This window comes from Symphodus melops, assembly GCF_947650265.1.
Source record: "Symphodus melops genome assembly, chromosome: 5".
Classification (NCBI taxonomy): Eukaryota; Metazoa; Chordata; class Actinopteri; order Labriformes; family Labridae; genus Symphodus; species Symphodus melops.
In genome coordinates, this window is record NC_136695.1 from 16,833,063 (window position 1) to 16,855,414 (window position 22,352).

At 39.3% G+C, this 22,352-nt stretch overlaps 1 protein-coding gene across 1 annotated transcript; it reads left to right on the forward strand.

Moving 5' to 3' along the window:
• The first annotated feature begins 18,357 nt into the window (after positions 1-18,357).
• oprd1b (opioid receptor, delta 1b) lies at positions 18,358-22,053 on the forward strand. The gene is made up of 3 exons (XM_079343412.1): positions 18,358-18,677; positions 20,081-20,436; positions 21,201-22,053. The coding sequence occupies exons 1-3, from the start codon at positions 18,442-18,444 to the stop codon at positions 21,725-21,727; spliced, it is 1,119 nt and encodes a 372-aa protein (XP_079199538.1). The 5' UTR covers positions 18,358-18,441; the 3' UTR covers positions 21,728-22,053.
• Positions 22,054-22,352: the final 299 nt, after the last annotated feature.

Here is a 22,352-nt window from a genome sequence, read left to right on the forward strand (position 1 = left end):
TAGGTGGAAAACTCTGAAACAGTTGAAGGCGTGAATCTGATGATCTGGATTCTGTGATAGTGTAACAGGGTCATATACCAGAGGCCTGCAGCAGGCTCAATGGTGTTCTTGCATCTAATTCAGCATGGAAGAGAAAATATTTCAGATAGGCTGGACATTAAGCCTCAAGCCAGGCACAGAATGAACAAAAATCTATCAGACCTACACTGTAATAAATTAAATTATATATAATTTATCACAAAGAGGTTGAGGCAGAGGGAGAGAAACGTAACATTTAGCTTGCTGGTAATGGATCTATATATACCAAACTTAGGTGAAGTAATTAGAATTATGTGGGAAGACAGGATGGCGTTAAATAGATTTTCCAACATGTATCCATACAGAGAAACATGTATAATATATAATCAAATTTGCTGCACTGTTAGTGCACATAAACATCTTTGGTTTGGTTTTGTCAATCTAACAAAACCATTTCTTCTATATTGTCAACAAACACTGCGTTATGATTCATACAAAACAATTTATATACCTTTTGTTATGCTTGTGTGCATGTATTATATAGTTAAACTTATGTGCAGCAATATTTTATATATTTATGTAAACTCTTAACTCTTAAAGCAACTTATCTACATTATTTGTCTTTTTGAATTTACAGTACTGTTGTATACAGTAGGCCTACAGTATCATTGTCAATTAGACTTTTTCTTACACTGAACCCTTGACTGTTAAATGCTCTTTTAGTAACTCACATAGTTTGTAGCTCTAAAATGTCTGCATTAATAACTGTCGCAGTAGTGGCACAGGAGAATACAAATACATTTAATTTAAATTTGAACTATGCTTCACCGCGACGTTTCCCTTTATTACATCTGTGTGTTTAATAACTAAATTTGCAGTATTATTGCAAAAACTGTTGATATTCGCCCATATGTTTCCGATATTGACAGCGACAAAGCTGGTCCGTCTCTATCTTCTCACCCGCCGACCCTCCATCGTATAGGTGTGGGAGGCAGGCGGGTTCAACGAAGGTCGCCCCCAAAAAAACCAGAGGGGTATCATCATTATTGCCACGATCATCCCTCGACTGGTTGACATCTTTTATCCAGATTAAGTGCTTGATATATTTGTGGCTGCCAGCTTTTTACCGTTTCTACTTAATATATTTGTTTAAATTTGGTTAATTTGTTTGTGTGCTTTTTTGAATCTTCTCAATTCAAACAGGTTATTCTTTAGCAACTGATTTGAGTTATATTAACTCAACTTTTAACAAGGTTTGAATTAATTATTAAGAATGTGTGCAATCTGCTGCCTCAATTTTATCGAGTAGTTAATGCGCATCTCTTTTTACATTGTATGTAGGCAACTCAATGTCAATCTGTTCGCCTGCTTCATTGTTTCATGGAGCTGCCCAAATATATTACTGGATTACAATTGGGTGGGGGGTCGTAAATGCACAATATAAAGCAACACGAGCAAATCTGCTCGTGTTGCTTTATATCTCCTTTTTTGGCGTGTCACACCAACCTGCTGCAGGGATGAATTATCTTTCTATGTGACTTTTCAATCATTTCAAGCTGCTGGAATCTTTCAACCTCTGTGACTGTCTCTTCCTGTGAAAGGATTGTACGGTAAACTGTCCACTGCTTATGCATTGACTGCATCCGATGATATAACGTTTGAGTTTTGAACGTTTGAATACTCTAAAACCACGACGCTTGACAACGCTTTAAGAGTCAGTATAAAAATCTTTCAAGTTCATCTCTCATGCTGTGTCAGATGAACGCATCATACTAAAGATGTCTGATGTACATGCAACAAGGAAAAGAGGGAATGGTTGATCTGGATTCCTGTGGAGACGACAGACGTTTTCTCAACCATCTGCTTTTTGGTCTCAAATAATAGTGGTTAGAAGACATGTAGAGGATGTTGAGAGCATTCAGATTGTAGAGGGATATATCCCGACATCCTTACATGCACCTGTCTCATTTATTCATTTGGAGAATGCTTATCATTAACTTGCCTCGCAGGTAAGAGGGTAAATTATCCTTCTGCATAGATATTGTGATACATGTGTTCAGAACGGATCGGCTTCTTCTTAGGACGTTGGTTGCAGGAAATGTGTTAAATTTGACAGGTTCCTATAAATCGTCCAGTTACAATGCTTTTGGCCGGCTGTGCAAATCAATAATTTGGAGTAGAAATGAATGATTGTCAGACAAGAAAAATAGTTGGAGAGTCCCTGATATTTTGGGACAGATTTAACAGAATTTAATGTTAGACGTTTGTCACAAGTTATGTTTGTCATAGTAAGGCAAGTTGTGTTGAACCAGATATAATTTTCATGGCTTTGTAATGCTGGATTAAACAACTCCGAGCAGACAGGACACAGTGGTTTGCCTCGCTGGCTTTCATGGCAGCATTAAGTAAAAGCTTCAGTCCAATTAAGAAATATACCATCATTTTAAAGGGCTTAATCAGGCATTAAATTGGTAGTTTTAAAACACAAAACCCACGCGGATAAAAAAAACGTTTTGCCTTTGCATTTAGCTTATAAAAACATTCAACCGTCTGCCTTCTTGGTATGAGCAGGTAAGCTTCAACTTCTGAGCCTTCAGGCAGGCTGTGTGTTGTTGTGCCAAGATGGAAATTTGCAAAATGCAGAGCCTTAGTTGTTGACATGTATTTTATGTATGATGATTTATAACAGAGAGGAAATCGGCGACTGTCTGAGAGGAACACATAAAGAGGAAAATCAGAGACTGACAGGAAAAGAAGAAGACAGAGAAACAGACAAAACATCTCCAATCAATAAAATTTGTCTAATGTTACAGCCAGTCTTCAGACATGTTGGTCAAACCATTAGGAAGGAAGCTCTAATGAGCAACTCGAGTATAAAACCATGCTGGCAGCTCTGTGATGCTTATAGGGCTGAACAGCACCTTCCCAAATTATACTTAGACTGCATTCTGAAAATTCACCATATTCTCATGGCAGCCACAAATTCTCATACTTTAAAACTCAGGCTGGAAAGCTTGCATGCTGTAATGATGTTCTACTATTGGAAGTGTAAACAACAACCACTTAATAACCCTTAAGCTTAGAGTGACCATAATTTCAAACCTTCAAATTGGAACACTTTTTGTATTATCTCTAAGATCAGGCAGATCTTAGAGATAATACAAAACTAGTTCATGCATTTGTTACCTCCAGATTGGATTACCGTAATTCTCTTTTTGCAGGGTGCTCTGGTAAATCTCTAAGGACCCTTCAGCTACTCCAAAACGCTGCAGCTTGCATACTGACTAGAACAAGGAAAAGGGACCACATTACTCTTGTATTGGCTTCTCTCCACTGGCTCCCTATGACATCTAGAATAGATTTTTAAATCCTTCTGCTCACCTACAAAGCTCTAAACGGTCAGGCACCATCCTATCTTAAAGAGTTAATTGTACCGTTCTATCCGACAAGAACATTACGCTCCCATAATGCACTGCTCGTGGTACCAACAGTCTCTAAATGTACTATGGGAGGTAGAGCCTTTGGTTATCAGGCACCGCTCCTTTGGAATCGTCTACCAGTCGGGTTCCAGGAGGCAGACACACTAGGTACTTTCAAGAATAGACTTAAAACTTTTCTTTTTGATAAATCTTAAAGTAGCTGGATCAGGTATAGACCAGCTCGTAGTTATGCTGCTATAGGCCTCGACTACCGGGGGAACTGGCACCAGGAACTCTTATCTCTCTCTCTCTGCTTTCATATCTTATTACTGCTTGTCACTATCTTTATATTCAAGTTACTAACCTCTCCTTTTTCTGAGAGTGCCTGAGCTCTCTTAGGGTCCTCAGGACTGTTGATGAGTTTAGTCCTTTCCAGTATTATGTTAGGCCTCACTGGGGTACATTGCTTTTGCATAGTTTTTTACTAATTCACAGTTTTAACTGGTTTTCAGTATCAATATTATCTAGTAGTGGAAGCTAAGATCATTTGTAAGGTTATCTGACCATAGACTATCAGATAAGGTTTTACCTATATGTCCCTTAAGATTTAAAATAATAATGGCAAAGTAGAAAGACACTCTTGGGAGGTCAGTGGACTCCTTCTCTCAGACACTATCCAAATCACTTAAGGCAAATGAAATTAAGGAACCTTAACCCTTTTGCGCTAGTATGAAAGCATGCTAATCAGTAGCCTTCAAGACAAGTGAAGCTGATAGAATTGTAATACATTTTTGAAGTAGTAGAAAAGTCAGGGAGGTTAATTGTTGCATTAGGAGTCCTCCTCTTGGGTTAATTTTTTCAAGTATTCTTATCTGATATTTAACAAAATATATCAGGACTGAAGTGATGGACTGAACAATGAAAAACTGAAACTGTGTCTACGTCTCTTTATACCTCTTTGCTCTAAAAATACAAAAACACATTTAAGATAAATTTAAGTCGACCTGTCAGGTGCAGATATAATATTCTGAACTTCAATCTCAAACACAAATAAAAACAACTTGTTTATTAATATGTAAATGCTGGTGAAGGATGCAGAAAATGTCATGTCCATTTCAAACAGTCCTTATCAGCACCATTATCATGAGTAATGAGGATGAAGCCATTCTCATGGAAATGTTCTCCCCTCTACTTTTATGCTGGAAATTATTCAATGAACCTTGAGAGGCTAAACTGAATCACAAGAAGGAGGGAGCACTGGGAGATAAAAAAAAGACAATGTTTCTTTGTTTTGAGAAGTTTGTGAGGGTCATTTGAGGTTTGTTAGATGTTTGCTTCAAGAGGACCTTGAAAAACTTGTTATAATATTCAGAAGTTTCAACATAAAATGAAAATGATTATAACAAAGATCCTCTCCTTTGTGCTATTCTGCTCTTATCTTTCTCTAGCCCAAATGAGCCTCAACAGTCTTTGAATGTATAATGCTGCCTGGCCGTGAAAGACCTTGGGATATGATGTCATCAGCATAAATAAGATTGATTCAATTACATCAATAAGATATGACTACACTGCAACACTTGATTCCTCAAATACTTTTTCTAGTGTGTCCTTCTCAGTTGCTTTCATCAGTCTTTTTGTGTCTCCTGTTTCACACAGCACCCTGAGCACAAGAGCAAACCTCTCTCTAGGTCGTCCTCAGACGAGCCTTCCATCGTCGCTTCCAGTCATCCCGGTTTTTCATACTTCCGGCCAGCTCGTTGGTGCTTTGCACTCCTGCGTCCTTCTTGATAATATCCAGAAATGTTATTGTGGGACGTCCTCGTAGCCGGGGACCATGTGCTGGTTCCCACAGCACCAGTTTGCTTGCTAGCAGCTTTTGGTGTCTTTGGCAGTGTCCTGCAAGTCTCATTCTTCTGGCAGCTATTTTGTCGCTCACCCTGGAAACTCCAGTATACAGAGTCTTGTTGGTGACATGTGCGCTCTCGCTGATGTTCAGCACTACACGTAGCATTCTGGTGTAGCACCCGTCTAAAGCCTTCTGCAAAGTTGGCTTCAGGGTCCAGCATTCACTGCCATAAAGAAGAACCGACTCCACCGACGCATAGAAGAAGCTGAGTTTGACTTGTCGGGGGAGATTGGAGTTCCATACTCTGGTCATGCCATTCAGGGCTCTCCATGCAAGTGCTTGGAGAGATCTTGCTCTGTCGAGATGACCCATGAGCCCAGGTACTTGAAGTCGTGGACTTCCTTCAGAGCAGTTCCTCCTGTTGTTGTAAGGGGTGGGTGCTCTACCTGGATGTTATAGATGATCACCTTAGTTTTCTTGGCGTTCAGCCGGAGCCCAACCTTGGCACACTCTGACTCCACTCTGCTCAGGAGCTCCTGTGCTTGCTCCATGTGGTTGGAGAGCAGGCAGATAGTCCAGATCAGGACTACTGCAGGGTGCCTACTTCACCTCCTTGGTGTGATAGTGAGGCCAAGATCCTGCTCTCGCCCATTGATGGCCTTCCTGAGCGTGTAGTCAGGACAATGACAACTTATCTCCAAATGTAATGTGATTTCTAATAGCTAACATTCACATGTGGGAAGTTGGTGCCAGTTCAAGAGAATTTCTCTTTGCGAACCAGCAGAGATACAACCTTCTTTATAGCTTCATCACTATGACCGGATTATTTGCCCCTTCCATAGAGCCAACAGGGCTGTTGACGCAGTTTGTCTATTTGAGCCTGGTGGCACCTAGGAAAACGTTTCTCCCCTCTGTCCTCTGTTATTTTTGAACCAGCAGGGAAGCCGCAGGGACGAGAGAAAAAAAGGAGGCAGCTGCATATTTCATCCTCCCTTCAGTTTTCTTGGCTTAGTAATCGCCATGATGTAGGATTGGTTAAGATCACTCTAAAAAAAGAGGTAATGAGGGTTTCTGTTGACAGCCAGCCTTCTGTCATTAAATCCTCAGCCTCCAACACGTGTCTGAAGAAAAACAGGAAGCTTTGATTGTAATTATTCCCTGTTGGTAGCTTTTAAAGTGTGCCTAGCAGTCCTCCGTTTAATGTTTTCTTTCGCTCTGTTGCTTCAGCAGTGACCTCTTTTGGACATATTAAAACAATATAAAGCATGTATGCAAGCTTTTTTTTAACTACTTTATATGTCAAATGTTGATTTATTTCATAGTGCTACAGGCACATTTATCCATATTTAATTGTATCTCTCTTAAAACAAATGATTAGATATCACTGACTGATGTCACTTCTATTATTCTGTTATGCAGCATTTATAAAATTTCTTCTAACAATTTCAAATATTGTGGAATTGACATTGATAAAATAAGATATTAATGATCTGTTCTTCTGTTTTGCATCATGTCACTGCTTGATGCTGCAATAACCCAGTTTCTTTACACTCCTCATCAAAGTTTCATCTTATCATCTTGTGTTTGTCGCCTTGGGAGGTTGTGACAATCCTAGACTTGCAGTGACTCCATCATATAATCTCCGCCCTTCTCTCCAGAGTTTAAGATGGGTTTATGTCTCTCCTGTAGAGTGAATGACTTCTCGCATCAGACATTAATAAAACTCAAATCTCATTAAATCTGTTGCTTTGCTGAACCATGGAGGCCCTCTGGTCCCAATCTTGCTTTGATTAAGAGACAGAGGACTCCTGGACCAAACCTATTCTTCAACCTTCAACCTCCATAAAAGTGCTTCAATTATTTCATGTTCTAATTTTGAATTGGTCCTACCAATACTTCCGTTACTGCTGGGCGTCCGCCATGTTATGTCAAACAAAGCTATACAGCTGCAGGTAATCTGCTATTAGTCACACCAAAGCAGAAAGTTAACTCAGTCTAAAAACATGCGAGTATTAACAAAAACATAGCAGCAAATAATAAAACCAAATCATAAATATCACAATATGAATAAAATCAAAAACATAAAAAAATAGACCTGCAGAGGCCTCAGATTGGGTGGAAGGATAGTGCATTGTAGTCAATGGAGCCTCCACATTTGATGGGTCTGAGTCTAAAAACTAAGGGTTTAGGTACTGGAGTTGTCCTGGCCTGAACTTTGAACTGCAGAAGCTGAAATGAATGTTGAAGTGCTTTAGACAGATATACCTGCCTCAAATCTACATGGCAGTACCTGTCTGCACCTGACCTGCCTTCTCAGTCATTACAGGGAGACATTGATAAGGCTAAATGGCGCCATATCCTTTAGCCAGCTGCAAATGTCAATTGTTGTGATGAGCTACCTTTAAAAATACTATCATTCAGGCACAACAATAAAAAAAATCTATTGCTTGAACAGTGAAAGCCTAAGTGACATTTACACTCAGAAAGGAAATGAATGATTTTGATTTTTATGTGGGTGTTAAACTCATCCCCCCATCGCTTTCTCATTCAAGACTTTCTCTACTCCCTCTCTCTGGCTTGTTACCTTACCTTCGGAAAGCCCTTGTGATTGTTTAAGGTCACTGCTTCCACTTCAGATCATTAGCGATAGTTTCAGTTGATCTCAGGAGTGTGCAGTGACTCTATTTCAGCTTGTACACCTGGGCATAGTGTTAACATATTCATGAAGGTGCTGCAGTAACTCCATGTCCCTCTTCTCTCAGATTGCAGACTCTAAAGCCACAACCTAATCAATAATGTATTAGACACACTACATTTGACTGCCTTTGGTCATTGGATTTATGGTTCTGAAGCAGTTTTGAAAATTAAAAATGTTGTGGTTATTTGGTTTTCGTTATAAAGGATGACGTAATTCCTCACTCTCTCTGGTTTCCTCTCCACTGTCCTATCAAAATAAATACAAAAATACATTCTGTACAAACAAAGACTTTCTTAACAGAACAGAGGCTAGATTAAACTTCAAAAAGTATGCCAGAGGTGTGACGCTGCTTTGTTTTTCTAGAGATTAATGCATCAAGATTAGCTGAAAATGGCTCTACACATCATTGTACAGTCTATTTGGTCATGAATGGAATGATGCTTACAGGTAAAAAGGCAAGCCTTCTGCTCTTATCATATTAGAGTATGGTTCTAATCACATTTTAGAGTTTAAAAATCTCTGACACACCACAATTCATTTAATGCTCCTGCCCTGATGACAAAATCCTTTCTCATGCCCCCACATAGCTTTGTGCTTCGGTTGGGTAAAATGCAAAAACTCTAGATGTAGTTTTTCCATTGTAATTGGAGTGCCGAGGGAACACAACAGATCTTTGACACTGTAGCTACAGGTTTATTTCCCTTTTTCGCAGCATGAATCGGATGTGACACTTTATGGTTGTTTTTCTTGCAGGCTGCATCTCTGGCAACACTAAAGACCTACGTGTAAGTCTCAGGGAGTAAACAATTGCCACATAAGCATACGTTAATACCGCTGCATGTTTAAAAGCCAAAATGATCTTGATATGAGTATAAAACAGAAGACTATTGAAAAAGAAAGTATTCAGACAGCAGAAGGATTCACTTTGTAAAATACACCTTTATTGATCCTGAGAGTGTTAGCAAAGATAAATCAGCAACCAAAGATGGATGGCACAAAGTCCACTGTTCATGTCCTCTTAAATGTCCTAGCGTTTGTTCAGGGCATCTTATCTACAAAAGTAGCTGTAGCTATCAAACTTGTTGCAGCTTATATGTTTTTAACAGCCTGTCAGGTTATTCATGAATTGTCCATAGGCCTACCTTTGCATTTTGTATAAAATGCAACATTAGTGTGGGGTGGTTCCTGCATACAATACTTGTATAATGCTTACAATTTAAGCACACTTACAATGTACAAGAATATTAGCGCTTTGTGTTCTGCATTGCTCTACTAAAGGCTTTTCTTAAAGCCTTGCTTTTAAGTACAGATCAAATTTATCCCTGTTTATCGAGTATATGCAAGGCTTAGAAAAGATAAGCTAAACTAAGCAAAGCAACACTTGTCTATGGGAAGCTAAGCTAAGCTAAGCTAAGCTAACCTAAACTAAACAACGCTAGAGGCAACTTCAAACTTACTTTGCATATTTTAGAAGGATTTCTATTCATGTAACTCTAAGCACATTTTTGGTTAAAAATGACTGGTTAATACCTGGCAATTTTGTCCTTTGTTCATCAGCATCATCTATCATTGCACACTAAAGCTTTTTTAAGCTAACTCTAGAAAATCAAGAGAATGCATTGGAACAGTAACCTTGAGGGAAAAGTTTGAAAATAAATTACATTATCAACTAATTTGGATAACTTAGAAACCCTTGTAAAAACTGATCAGTAGGCAGGACTTACTTTTGCGGATGAAGTACAGTACTATATTGTTTTTATCCTCATATTTAACATTATTAATAAAATCTTCTCTTGTAAAGTAAATTTCAAGTAAATGGTTCATTAACAATGCCTAACAAATCATGACTATAGTTTATGGTTTACACTCTAAGCAGAAGGTAAATTGAGATTTTTCACTAAAACCAGCATCTTTTATGTGAGCCTGTTACAAACTTTCACCGTCAGCCAAAAGCAGCCTCTCACATCCTTTCTCCTGCACTTTATTATAATATTTTAAAAGAAAAGTCTTCTTGAGGACAACACATCAAATTTAGTTTCATGTCATTATTTCAGCCCTCAAGTGTTATACAGCACACAGTAGCTATGCTGTCAGATTGTAGGCAGACAGATTGTGTCACTGTCCTGCAGGAGTCACAGCAAGGGCAGCTGACCTCTCACAGAAACAAAACTTGAAATTGTAAAGATGGTTCCCTGTCTTTCAAATGACTATTCATATATTTAGATTATGCAGCTGTTTTTGTCATGGTTTGGATTTGTTTATGTTTTATTTCAGAGTTTTGAATTCTGTGTTATTATTCCTTAGTGTTGCCTGTTCCCCCCCCCCCCCCATGATAAAATGAACCAACCAGTTATGGAGCCAGCAGATTTGTAAGTTTTGCTTATGAATCTTCTCCCAGGGATGGGACAAGGCTTGGTGTTTTTCCAACTACAAGAGGTGGGAGGAGACAAAGCCGGGCTACATGACGTCCCGACTCCATATCCTCTCGTACTCTGCTTAATTTTCTGAAGGACCTTTACTTGGAGCCAGAAGGCTCCACAAAGCCCCAGCTCAGGCTTCAGCTGGAGCCCAGGCCTCAGCTCAAGCCTCCTTCCTGTTCGTGCAGAGTGCCGTCTGCCACAAGTTGAGTCTGTGTTCCGGGTCTGCTGAGTGGCTTCACCCCACTGTTTTGGATTGGAAAGTCCATCCTGTTTCTGCGTCGGGAGTCCGGCCGATTCCTGACATTTCCTCGAGGGTCCAACCGACTCCTGACGCCACTTAGAATGTCCAACCAACTCCTGACGCGACTTTGGCGGATTGGCCGACTCCAACGTCCCTTTGGCGGTCCTGCTGACTTCTGGCATCGCCTCGGTGGTCTGGCAGACTCCTGACATTCCCTTGGCGGTCCGGCTGACTCCTGATGTTTCCTCAGCAGTCTGGCAGACTTCTGATGTCACCTTGGCGGTCCAGCCGACCCCTGACATTTCCTCAACGGTCCTCTCAAGTGTATCCATTGGAGGATCTGCCTACTTCTGTGCTTCTGTGGGGAGTTCTCCCAGCTCCTGCTCACGTTTAAAAAGAGTTTCCAACTATCATCAAGGGACTTTAAAGATGAAGTCATATTGATTGTCACCCTTTTAGCAAATTTCTTTTCAGCCAGCCTCAGGAAGAAATGAGGATCAGCTGCCACTCATGTAAATAATTAGACTTGATCTGTAGCATTTGTTGCATTACGTTAGCCTTTTAATCTTGATTTGTTGCAAATTGCTCTTTGGCATTAACTGTGTTTGTGCATGTTTGCAAATTTGTTTCTACATATATTGTAAGTGTGCATGCATATGTGTGCAAAATGCACCAACTCTCTGGCATGTCATACCCTCAGTATCTCATTTTAGACCTGTCTGATATACACCTCCATATAGCGCCCTAACTGATAATAAGTCAGGCTATCAAGTGACTCTTGACAGAGTTGGTGCAGTGACAATATGACTATCTTGGTCATCATCATCAACTACAAAAAAAACTGTGATAGCCAAAACTATGACATATAAAAATGTGACAAAACATCTGATGAGAAATGGGAGGATCAAAAATGAATAGAAATGTAACTTTATAAAATGTCTGCAATATTTGTAATGCAATGTAAATGTGTTCCCTGAAGCTCAAAAAACATACTGTACATACACAGTGCATGTATGTGTAAGAAAAATCTGAAAACCAATAAGTAAGCCAGTGGTACTGTACTAACTCACTGTATGGGCTCCAGGCAGTTTGAGCCTCTCTTATGCATAATTTTTCATTTCAAAATGTGTATTTACTGACACCCTCACATTTTATTTTGTTTTCCTTCTGGCACAATTTTAATCAATATAAAAAGCAAACTGAATATGAAAAGTGGCTCAACACTTGAACCTGCTTAGCACTTCAGTTCTTTTGCAGCACGTTATGATTTGTATCTGTCTGGCATAGAGCGCAGGCCAACAGTATGACAAGAAGGGGATTGGCTTTGTATGGGTCAAGGACAGATGCTCTGCCATCACACATAACATCCAGTGTATGACTGAATATGACTAACGCTGCTCTCTCAAAACAAAACAAAACAGGAGTTGCCTTAGATTTGAACATGACAGAGAGCCTCTAAAAAATACTGTTTGTTCTTTTGCATTTGTTTAGTCTTTAAAAACAGTAATGGAATTAAATAAAAGAAATAAAATGAATTAGTTTGTCACAGTTAAAAGCAGTTTCTAATGTGCATACTGTCTCTGTCTTGGAATTACTAAACTGTGCCTCATGCCTCCATCAGATGGAAATCATCAGAAACTAATCAAGTCCTTGATGGAGCCAAGCTACTGTTGCGTAGCTAATTGTCAACTGCTGAACCTGCCTGTTATTGCAGCATGCTGGTATACAGAAAGGGGGGGCAATCATACCTGAGGAAGTGTTATTTTAATAATTATCAGCACTGCAATTAAGAATGGTTAACTGTCTACAATACAGACTGAATAAACAACTCCTAAATGATAACACTAAATGGATTTGTTAAGCATCAGTAACTATGCAATCAGACGCACTGATGCTATGGGTTTAATGTGATATGTGTGACTAACGAGTTTCTTATAAATCCTCCAACCAACTCCTATTTTATAATTAATCAAAGATAAATATTGAATGCATCTCAGTGTCAGGTATCAGTCAGGTTCCTGGTTGTATTCATAATATGTGCAGCTGTAAACATAAACAAAATTATGTGTATACATCCCATTAAACAGTTTATTCGAATGTACATTTTAAGTACTCATGATTTTAAAACTCTTATACAAGATGTAAAAATGCAGCAATAAAACACAAGTGTACACAGAATTGGAGATTAAATAAATGTGCTTGATCCATGTTTTACTACGAAGAGAGAAAGAACGTATTTATGGTGTGAGACAGGCAGGTCTGTCTGACTGAAGTCTCTGTGTATGGGATAACTACAGGCCAAGCTAAAGACAAATGGGAACCAAGGTGTCAGGCTTCGAAGGAAATGGAGGCCTTTGTTTTATTTGCACCTGTAAATTATTTTATTATTATGTTTATGGCCAGTGCCTTTTCTGAATAGGACAGAGGATAGAGTGGGAAATATAGGAAGACATAGCGGAAACAATATGCTGGAAGGCGCCAAGGTTCTCTGAACATGCATGCCCACTTTTATCACAGAGCTTGACTGGGATTCTTTGTCCAGTTTTTTCGGCTTTGTTCAGTCCAGGGCATGTACAGGAATCATTGACATGTCTGGTTCAATCATGAAAATTGTGAGGTGTCACCTGCATGGATGTCCTTCCCATGTGAGGATTGCTGCACAGTTAAATGAGCAATGGTTGTCATGTATAATTTGTCTTTTCATCATGTCACAATGAGCCTTTAGTGTCTGTTCTTCCAGCAAGTGTCATATCAGTGAGAGATTTCAGTCACACAGCTATTGATCGACAAGTGAGTGATAATGGCGGGGATACAAAGAGCAGCTTCAGTGTGTTGCATCTGTGATGGCCAGAGCCACACAAGTTGGATATCACTCTCACCTGCTCTCTTACCTCAAAAGTTGTCCACACATTTTGTTGTTGTTGCAGTCCACTGCAAACAGTTCACGCAATTAGTTTGATTTGTTTTTCAGTCTTGCATTGTTTAGATTCGGCATGCAGAGTTTATACACTGTAAAATTGAACACTCATTTCTGTTGTAATAATCTTTATTTCTTTCTCTTAGGTAACCTAGATGTTGGGGGCGGGAACATCCTGATCTGAGCAAAAGTGATTTTCATTTAATTGTGATAGGTCTTTTTTTTTGTTCACACCTTATTATACATCTTGTTTATTTAGAGTTATATAACGTTGACTTCTTTTATAATCCTAGTCATATCATTTGGTTTAAAAACTCGGTTTTTGTTGTTGGGTAAAATAAAAACCCAAAACATAAAAAATTGTTGTGTGCTAATTTTCCTGAAGAATACAAAATGTTGATCTGTTAAAGTGAAGTTGCTTATGGGAGCTGAACAGTTTGCTGACCTTTCTCTTTTTTTCTGCAGTAAAATAAAAGATGACCACATCATAGAGAAATGACTCTTGTGTCAGTCTATATATGAAATGATTTTTATTCCTCTCCTATCCAGAAAAGATAACACAAGTGTACACCTGAAACACTACATGGTGTGTGATTGCCTGATAACTAAGCTATACTAGATGCAGCAGTAGCTCAGTCACGCACAGTGCTGTACAAAGAACAGGAAACTACAAACACGATCAAAGCCATACAGCAAAATTGTTTCCTTATAGTTTTTATCCCATTTAAAGCTGCATGTTCTTAAAAGATATAAATGTCAGCATATGATGCAGTAAATATTACTCTTTTCATTGACCTTTCAAAAGTATACCGGCTCATATCAGAATGGCTGTCATGAATGAGATATTGCAACATGATAGCAGATATGAAAAACGTCCACTCTGAACAGCAGCAACATGTGCAATACAATATGAGCGCAACAAGTTGGACAATTCGATTGATTACAGCTGAAATTTCAGTATTTTAATAATGATTTGCTAAAATGAATTATGTCTGCAGCAGCTGGTAGTCTTCCTATCTTGTGTGAGGGTTTAGAAAAATCAAAAATACATCATCATCAATGCATCTTTATGCTAAAACACAACATGAAGCCCGCTTTAAATTGTCAGCACTCTGTTTTCCCTGCCATGAATTTGATGGGTTCAGGGAGGCAGAGTAATAGTTCCCTAGGTTTCCATTGGGCTGATGAGTGATGCGAGTAATCATGCCGTCTGTACAGACTAATCATGAGTGATTCTCCCTGAAGGGAGAACAGAAAACATAAACACAAAAAAACATTAGGAGTGTTTTGTTCATTTTTGGCTACTGTATCATCCTGGTCCATTTCACCATCTTTTACATCACATTTTCAAACAAGTCTCAAAATTGCGTTCAGAGAAAGAAAGAGCTCAGCATATATACTCAATGTGCTGCTATTACGGAGAGCACCTACCTCCACCTTGCACATAACATGCATTACAGGGTTTCTTGTTTTTATAATGGGGGAATAAAGCCCTCACAACCCAAAATGTCATTACAGTCCTGCAGGGGTGGCAAGCACTAACATGGGCTCACACACAGTCTTAACATATATTACACTTACCTTTTACTTTATGAACTGCTGAGTAAGCAATTTCATCTCGTCCCACGTGAACAATTCCTGCCTTTGTGTGTTGTACTCAGAGTTGGGAAGGTATAAAGGGTACATAACTGTCAACACCTCTGGAGATGTGGTGAGCTAAAATTTAATAAAACATATGTGAAGCCCTCAGACCTCTGCACCACAGCACATTTATCTTACAGCCACTTAAAGACACTCCCATTGAAATATTTTGACATCAAGATTATCTGTCTATCAACTCAGTAACTGATCTCTTTTAATGATCCTATTACACTATGTTATTTACCTCCAAGTTAAACTCTTATCTGTAAATGATGTGAGCCGCAACTTCTTTTTATGGCCACATATTAGGTCATGCTTAGGGTATCATTACTATCATGTGACAATGTCTTTACTGCACACACTAGTTAGGCCTATTTAGGTCTTGTTTCCTTCAGAAACATTTAACGGAAACAGTTTCAAGCAACATTTATTCAAAATTAGCCTTTAAGGTTCTGTTAACATGTGTTCAGTTGTGCAATCTAAAATCTGATGCTGATGTTTTTTAAATGCTCAGAAAAGTTTGCACATTGAATTGAATCAGTTTTATTTGATAGGGATGAGGCATTCTAAGTTTTCTATCTATGTTTTAATACAGACTTCAGTGTGCATGAAACCAATGTGCTACACAGAGAGCTTAAAGCTTTTGCTTATTCCAACACCTGTCCATGATTGGGCCTTTGTGAATACAGTGTCAAGAAATATAAAACATTCATAAACATATAACTACACAACAGTACATGGCCATTTAGTTTGGCATGTGCATGTGCATCTACAATTTTATTTACCACAAAATATAATATATAAGTTATTAATAAAAAGCTACTGTGAGGAAATAAACTGACAACAATGAGAGTCTCCAATGAGAGTTACTGAGGCTGTTCAGTTACACCACACTTGCGCTAAATGCTGAAATATGCTAACATGCTCACAATGACAACGTAAAACATTGTTATGTCAGGCAATTATGTGTGCACAATGTTTATCATCTAAATGTAGCATATTAATGTTTGGCTACTTAGCATTTAGAGCAGAGCTCAACCTTGTGGGTGTTACATTATCATGCATTGGCAGAAAAAAATAAAAACTATAAATTGATGTTATTAACAGCCCAGAGAGGATGAGTTGAGTATTGCCTGAAAGTGATGTTTCATTTCACACAGGAGCACATCATACACTCCCCTAACTAGGTCTCAATATGCAGTATCGTGAGTATGAGAATTTGATAATTTTGGACAAATCTTACACTACAACCAATGATTATATTCACCTTTGGATGCCCATCTTTTCAGAGGCTTTAAATATCCACTATTAGTTAAAGAGAAATGGGCTCTGAGCTCGCCAGATAATTCTAATTACTGCCCTTCATCTTACAACGGCATGCGTGAGCTTTGTTTGGGAGAAATATAGTAAAGAGGGAGGAATCAGAGCTTTTGTTCAGCCGGCTGGCCCTATTCTTCTGACTGTCCTGGCTTTGTGCAGCACTGATGGGGGTTGCTCAAAGGCGGAGTTTGCAAAAGGTCACATTGCAGAGTACACGAAGACAGCTGCATTTATGAGCGGCAAAGACACAGCCACGGGAGGTTTTTAATGTGTCAAATAAACAATTACCCCAGAGAATCGCCCAAACACACTGCACACGCATGAGCTAGTTTGAACAGACTCACACAATCACATGCTGCTCCATGTTTCTGATGTTCACAGAAATAGGCTAAAGAAAGACAAAAGGCATGCTACAGATTAAGGAGTGTAATTGTAACACTGTTAAATACCATAAAAGTGTTTTTGTAGCCCTTCAAATAAAATTAAATATCAATACTTAATTTAATATACCGGTAGTTGGCTTTGGGTAAAGATTAAGCCTGTTTAAATCTTTTGCTGTGTTTTAAGAGTAGACCTTTAAGATTATCTAAACTGACCATCTTAATTGTTACCATGTTGTTCTGAAATGACATCACACAGTACATGATAGATAGATGATAGATAGATACTTTATTGATCCCGAGGGAAATTCAAGAATGAAAACACAATTTAAATATAAATGTAATTACATTTGCTTCAAAATAAGCAAGCAAGGAAATCTATGACAGATTATTTATGAATATATCAACAAATAATTACTAAGCATTCTCCCCTTTTTTCTTTCACTTGGTTTAAATGTGCCTGTTCTATTTTATTCTCTTAACTTTCATGTTTTCCTCATTTGAGAAAAAACCTTGAGCATCTGCACCTGCTTGAAATTGAAAGACAAAATGACTTGGGATAAAAATACAAACTTCTATGCAAAGAAGGACTCATGAGACATAGGGAAAACGTTAAAGGTTTAATGGCATATATGACAACATGCTAAAAAAAATGCTTTATCTATTAGCTATAAAACATTCATACAAACAATAACATGTTAACACTGGAAACCTGAAAAATCCCCCAAGAGTCGAGAAAAACAACGACTTTCACAGACTAAATATATATATTGACTTAATGTTGACCCACAGAGCTCTCAGATGAATGCACCTGCATGTTTGTGTTCCTGCTTCATTGTATGCTTACTCATGTTAGCACAATGCTCAGGCACCAACATAAAGGGTTAACATGACAATATAGGATTAGTTTCAGACTCCTCACTGTTGCTGTAGGCTATCAAAGCCATCATTATCATTAAATCAGCCTTTCTCCTGTGGTTGAGTTGGGTAATTTCATGGAGGTGACAGCCTGCTGAGAACAGTCAGCCTTCTAATGGAGCTACCACAGGCGACAGGTCATGGGGGGGGGGGGGCAATAAGAGGAATGGTTCAATACAGACTTGTCTAATTGAGCGGTAGAGCTTATGAGAGACGCTCAGATTGAGTTTGACTGACGTTGTTTGATGAGCTGCTGGGTGGCAGCTGGAACAAGTGGCTAATTGGGCCAATAAAGGAGACAACAAAGAATTTTTTTTTTTTTTTTTAAAGACGTGATGAAGGATTTTCATATGCTAGAGTAATTAAAATCCCTTTGACAAATGGCTTTCCTTTAGGCACTTTAAGGATTGGGCAGGAAAACTGTTTGCTCCAGTGCGCTTTGCCAAGGGGAGCGCGCGCAGAGAGTGAGAGAGAGAGAGAGAGAGAGAGAGAGAGAGAGAGAGAGAGAGAGAGCAAAGCTCTCAGCACCTCATCACTAATATGCAGTCCTCTTCTCGTGCGCTCTCGTGCACCTGCTTTGGAAGCCTTGGCCACACGCTTCAGTTTCACCTCTCTGCTCTGATATGGAGTTAACCACTCTGTCTTCTGAAATTGCTGACTTCTCGGTGTTAGTTAGTACCTTCAATTCCACTTCCTCCGAGAATCTGCTGCGCGTGCCTTCAAACAGCAGCGAGCCTGACAGGGCTTCAGGCAGGGACACAACAAGTCTCATCATCGCTGTGTGTATCACGGCTCTCTACTCTCTCATCTGTGTGGTGGGGTTGCTGGGAAACGTGCTTGTGATGTACGGGGTGGTCAGGTAAGAACAAATAATCAAAAATCCATAAACTATAGTTTAAGGGGAAAAAAACGTGTTCTAAGAAAAGTGAGTATATTCATGACTAGTTAAAATAAACCATACACTACGATTGGCTTGCTAGTGCTAGTTATTATATGTTTCAGGGATATGATCATTTTTTGTTGTAAAGTACCAAAACAAATATCCTCATGTTTGATATTCTATAATGTCTAATTGTTATAACAGTAAATTTTTAAAGATAAGAATATTTCATATATATATATATATATATATATGCACATGCAGGCACACACACAACTGCTATATTATTTCATTTATGATGGTCCTTAGTCAGAGTGCTCCTCCACACATCCACCCACACACACACACACACACACACACACACACACACACACACACACACACACACCTATATACACACACACACACACACACGCCTTCTACATCAAGGAGGGGATGAAGGCAGGGTGGTGTGATCTACAGTGCAGCCCTGAAATTACTTCATTGCAGCAATTATTCCTGTCAGGGCTGATGTCGTCTACTCAGAGGATTAATTTGTAAGTGGGGAAATTAGTAACATGTTGAACTCATTTTTGAAACACGTTTTAGTCATTTATAAATTGGGAGGATTCATGTCACGTCGATTTGTTGTGAAACTGATGCAGACAAAATGACAGGGGAGTGAGGTCATAAGCATGCTGCTTCTCAAATCCCCGCTTATGTGTGCAAGACAAAATATCAGTTTCTGTACTTTGGTTTGTCAGCTTGAGAATAATAATTTAATTGAACAAAATGAAATTAAAAAAACATTTATCTTATCTTCTTTCTGTCAATGCAATTGTAGAGCTAGACCAGAAGATGGTGTGTATGTAATAAATCTCTTTACATCCCTTTGTCTTTTCTTCATCCCTTTAGAGCCTGTTACTTCAATTTAATTAAAAGTGAGCAACTACTGTTATGTTTTGGACAAACAATGGAATCCATCTTTAGATAGACAACTGTTCAGCTGGCATTCAGACAGAAAGTACTCTGTGAACGTGAAAAAAAAGGAGGACTTTTTTCAGGAACTCATTATAAAGAAGTGCAGTTTAATGGAGGCTTACAGTCGCTTTGGGCATAAAGGCTCTTATGCAGTCAGTGAAGTGCCGTCAAAACATTATGCATCTGAAAAGCTCTTTCTTTGGTTCAATGTTGTGATGGGGAAATGGCTTTCATTTGTTTGGGAGAGCAAATGGATTTGATCAAATGATAAATATGTTTGGAACCTTGAAATGTTTCAATGGAAATCATGAGCCAGCCACTGGCGGTGTCTACTTAGAGAGACATAAGTAGGCAGAGCTTTGAAGATATTCAAACTGACAATCGTTCTCTTTAACTGTGAGTCATTTACTGCTTTTCGTTAGATACACCAAGATGAAGACTGCCACCAACATTTACATCTTCAACCTGGCCCTCGCAGACGCCCTTGCCACCAGCACCCTGCCCTTCCAGAGCGCAAAGTACCTGATGAGCACATGGCCGTTTGGAAAGCCGTTGTGTAAAGTGGTCATCGCCATTGACTACTACAACATGTTCACTAGCATCTTCACGCTCACCATGATGAGCGTAGACCGCTACATTGCTGTTTGTCATCCTGTGAGAGCGCTAGACTTACGCACCCCTGCCAAAGCCAAGCTCATCAACGTTTGCATCTGGATCCTCTCCTCTGCTGTTGGAGTCCCTGTGATGATCATGGCTGTAACCAAGGTGACAACTGAAGGTGGGGGACTTTAAATGTTGAGGAAAACTAACCTCATGCACGTCAGCCATTTTCCTCTGACGTCACAGTTATGGTGGGAAGCTAAAGGGCTGTTTTAATGCTGTACGGCTGTGTTCCAGGCTGTTAGCTGTAAACGGATAGGATAAACTTTATTGATCACCCAATGGGGAAAATTAGAATCAGTGTTTGTAAAAAACCTCCTCTTACAGATTGATGAGCCACTAAGGAGACAGTGAAGTGTGAAAATCAGGGGGTTCATATTTCAGACAAGACAACATATTTGATAGCCCACAACCACAGAACAGACAAAGGCCCCACCCCCACATCTTACCGAGATATCTTTGACACCCCTGGAACCCAAGTTGGGAACCAATGATCTCAAGGTAGCTCGTGGGTAATCATCTGTTGTTTGAAACATGACCAAATTTCCATTTGTATTTTAATTGTAAGTTGTCTGTTCAGTAGCTAATTTGTGGTAAATGTATGCGCCTTATACCCTACTTGTACTTGCATGCTTCAACATAGTAGTACAGCACTATGAAAGAACTAGAGTTTATCACCCTGAGAATGTTGGAATTAATGAGGAAAAGGCCACTAGGTGAATATAGTGAACTTTTGTTATTGTGTAAAAGCTTCAACGTAAGCTTGTTGAATTAAGGGAGCAATCATTCTGTATAAGAGAAAACATTTGAGCTGGGTTATTAACTTAAATTAGCCTCACCACATGGCCATCTAATTAACCTCTAATTATTTCAACTCCACAGGCAACACAGCCTGCACACTCAGATTCCCCAAACCGGAGTGGTACTGGGACACAGTGATGAAAATCTGCGTCTTCATCATTGCCTTTGTGGTTCCTGTCCTTGTCATCACCATCTGCTATGGTCTGATGATCCTCAGGCTCAAGAGCGTTCGTCTACTCTCTGGCTCCAAAGAAAAAGATCGAAACCTACGACGGATCACCCGTATGGTCCTTGTTGTTGTGGCTGCCTTTATCATCTGTTGGACTCCAATCCACATCTTCATTATTGTCAAAACCATCGTGGATATCAACAAAAACCTCCTGGTGGTGGCCAGCTGGCATCTGTGCATCGCACTGGGTTACATGAACAGCAGTCTGAACCCCGTGCTTTATGCCTTCCTGGATGAGAACTTCAAAAGGTGCTTCAGGGATTTCTGTCTCCCGTATCGCTCCCGCCTGGAGCAGAACAGCTTCTCCAGGGCGCGAAACAGCATTCGGGAGCCTGTGTCTGTTTGTGCTCCTGCACCCACAGAGAGAGCACCAGCCTGACTAGGCATGGCTCAGTTAGGGGGCAGGACAGTTCAGGATGAACTCCAGACTGAGGTTACACAGTTCTCCAACACAGGAGTCTGAGTCTTAAGATGGAGACGTTTGATTTTCTGCTTTTTGTAAATGATCGATTGTGTTTTTGGTTTCATGTGATGAAACTCCGACTCGTTTAGGGGATTGTCTTACAGGAGGACTACAGGAATGCCAGTGTGCGTCAGTGCACAGGAATAGAGGGAGTGAATAGGAATGTGCAGGGAGTGTGTGCAAAGCAAAGCTTGTGCATGAATCAACTGAAGTTTTAAGAAACGTGCAGGCAGTCAGAAAATATTGAGGCACTGAATTGTTTTGAGCAATGGAACTTATTTCATTAATCCCAATTTAAACAATATATATGTGAGCTCAATAGAATTATCACCACACGCCAATTGACTGGATACCAAACAAAACAAAACATTACGATGTGATACGATACGATAAGACAAGATAAGATAATATACAAAAAAATACAAAGAAATACAATACGACACTAAGATAAGACATGGTGCATACGAATGGATGCATTGTGCTAAAATACAGTAAGATTCTGCACTGTACTCTTCAGTACTAGCAATCAATAAAATATGAT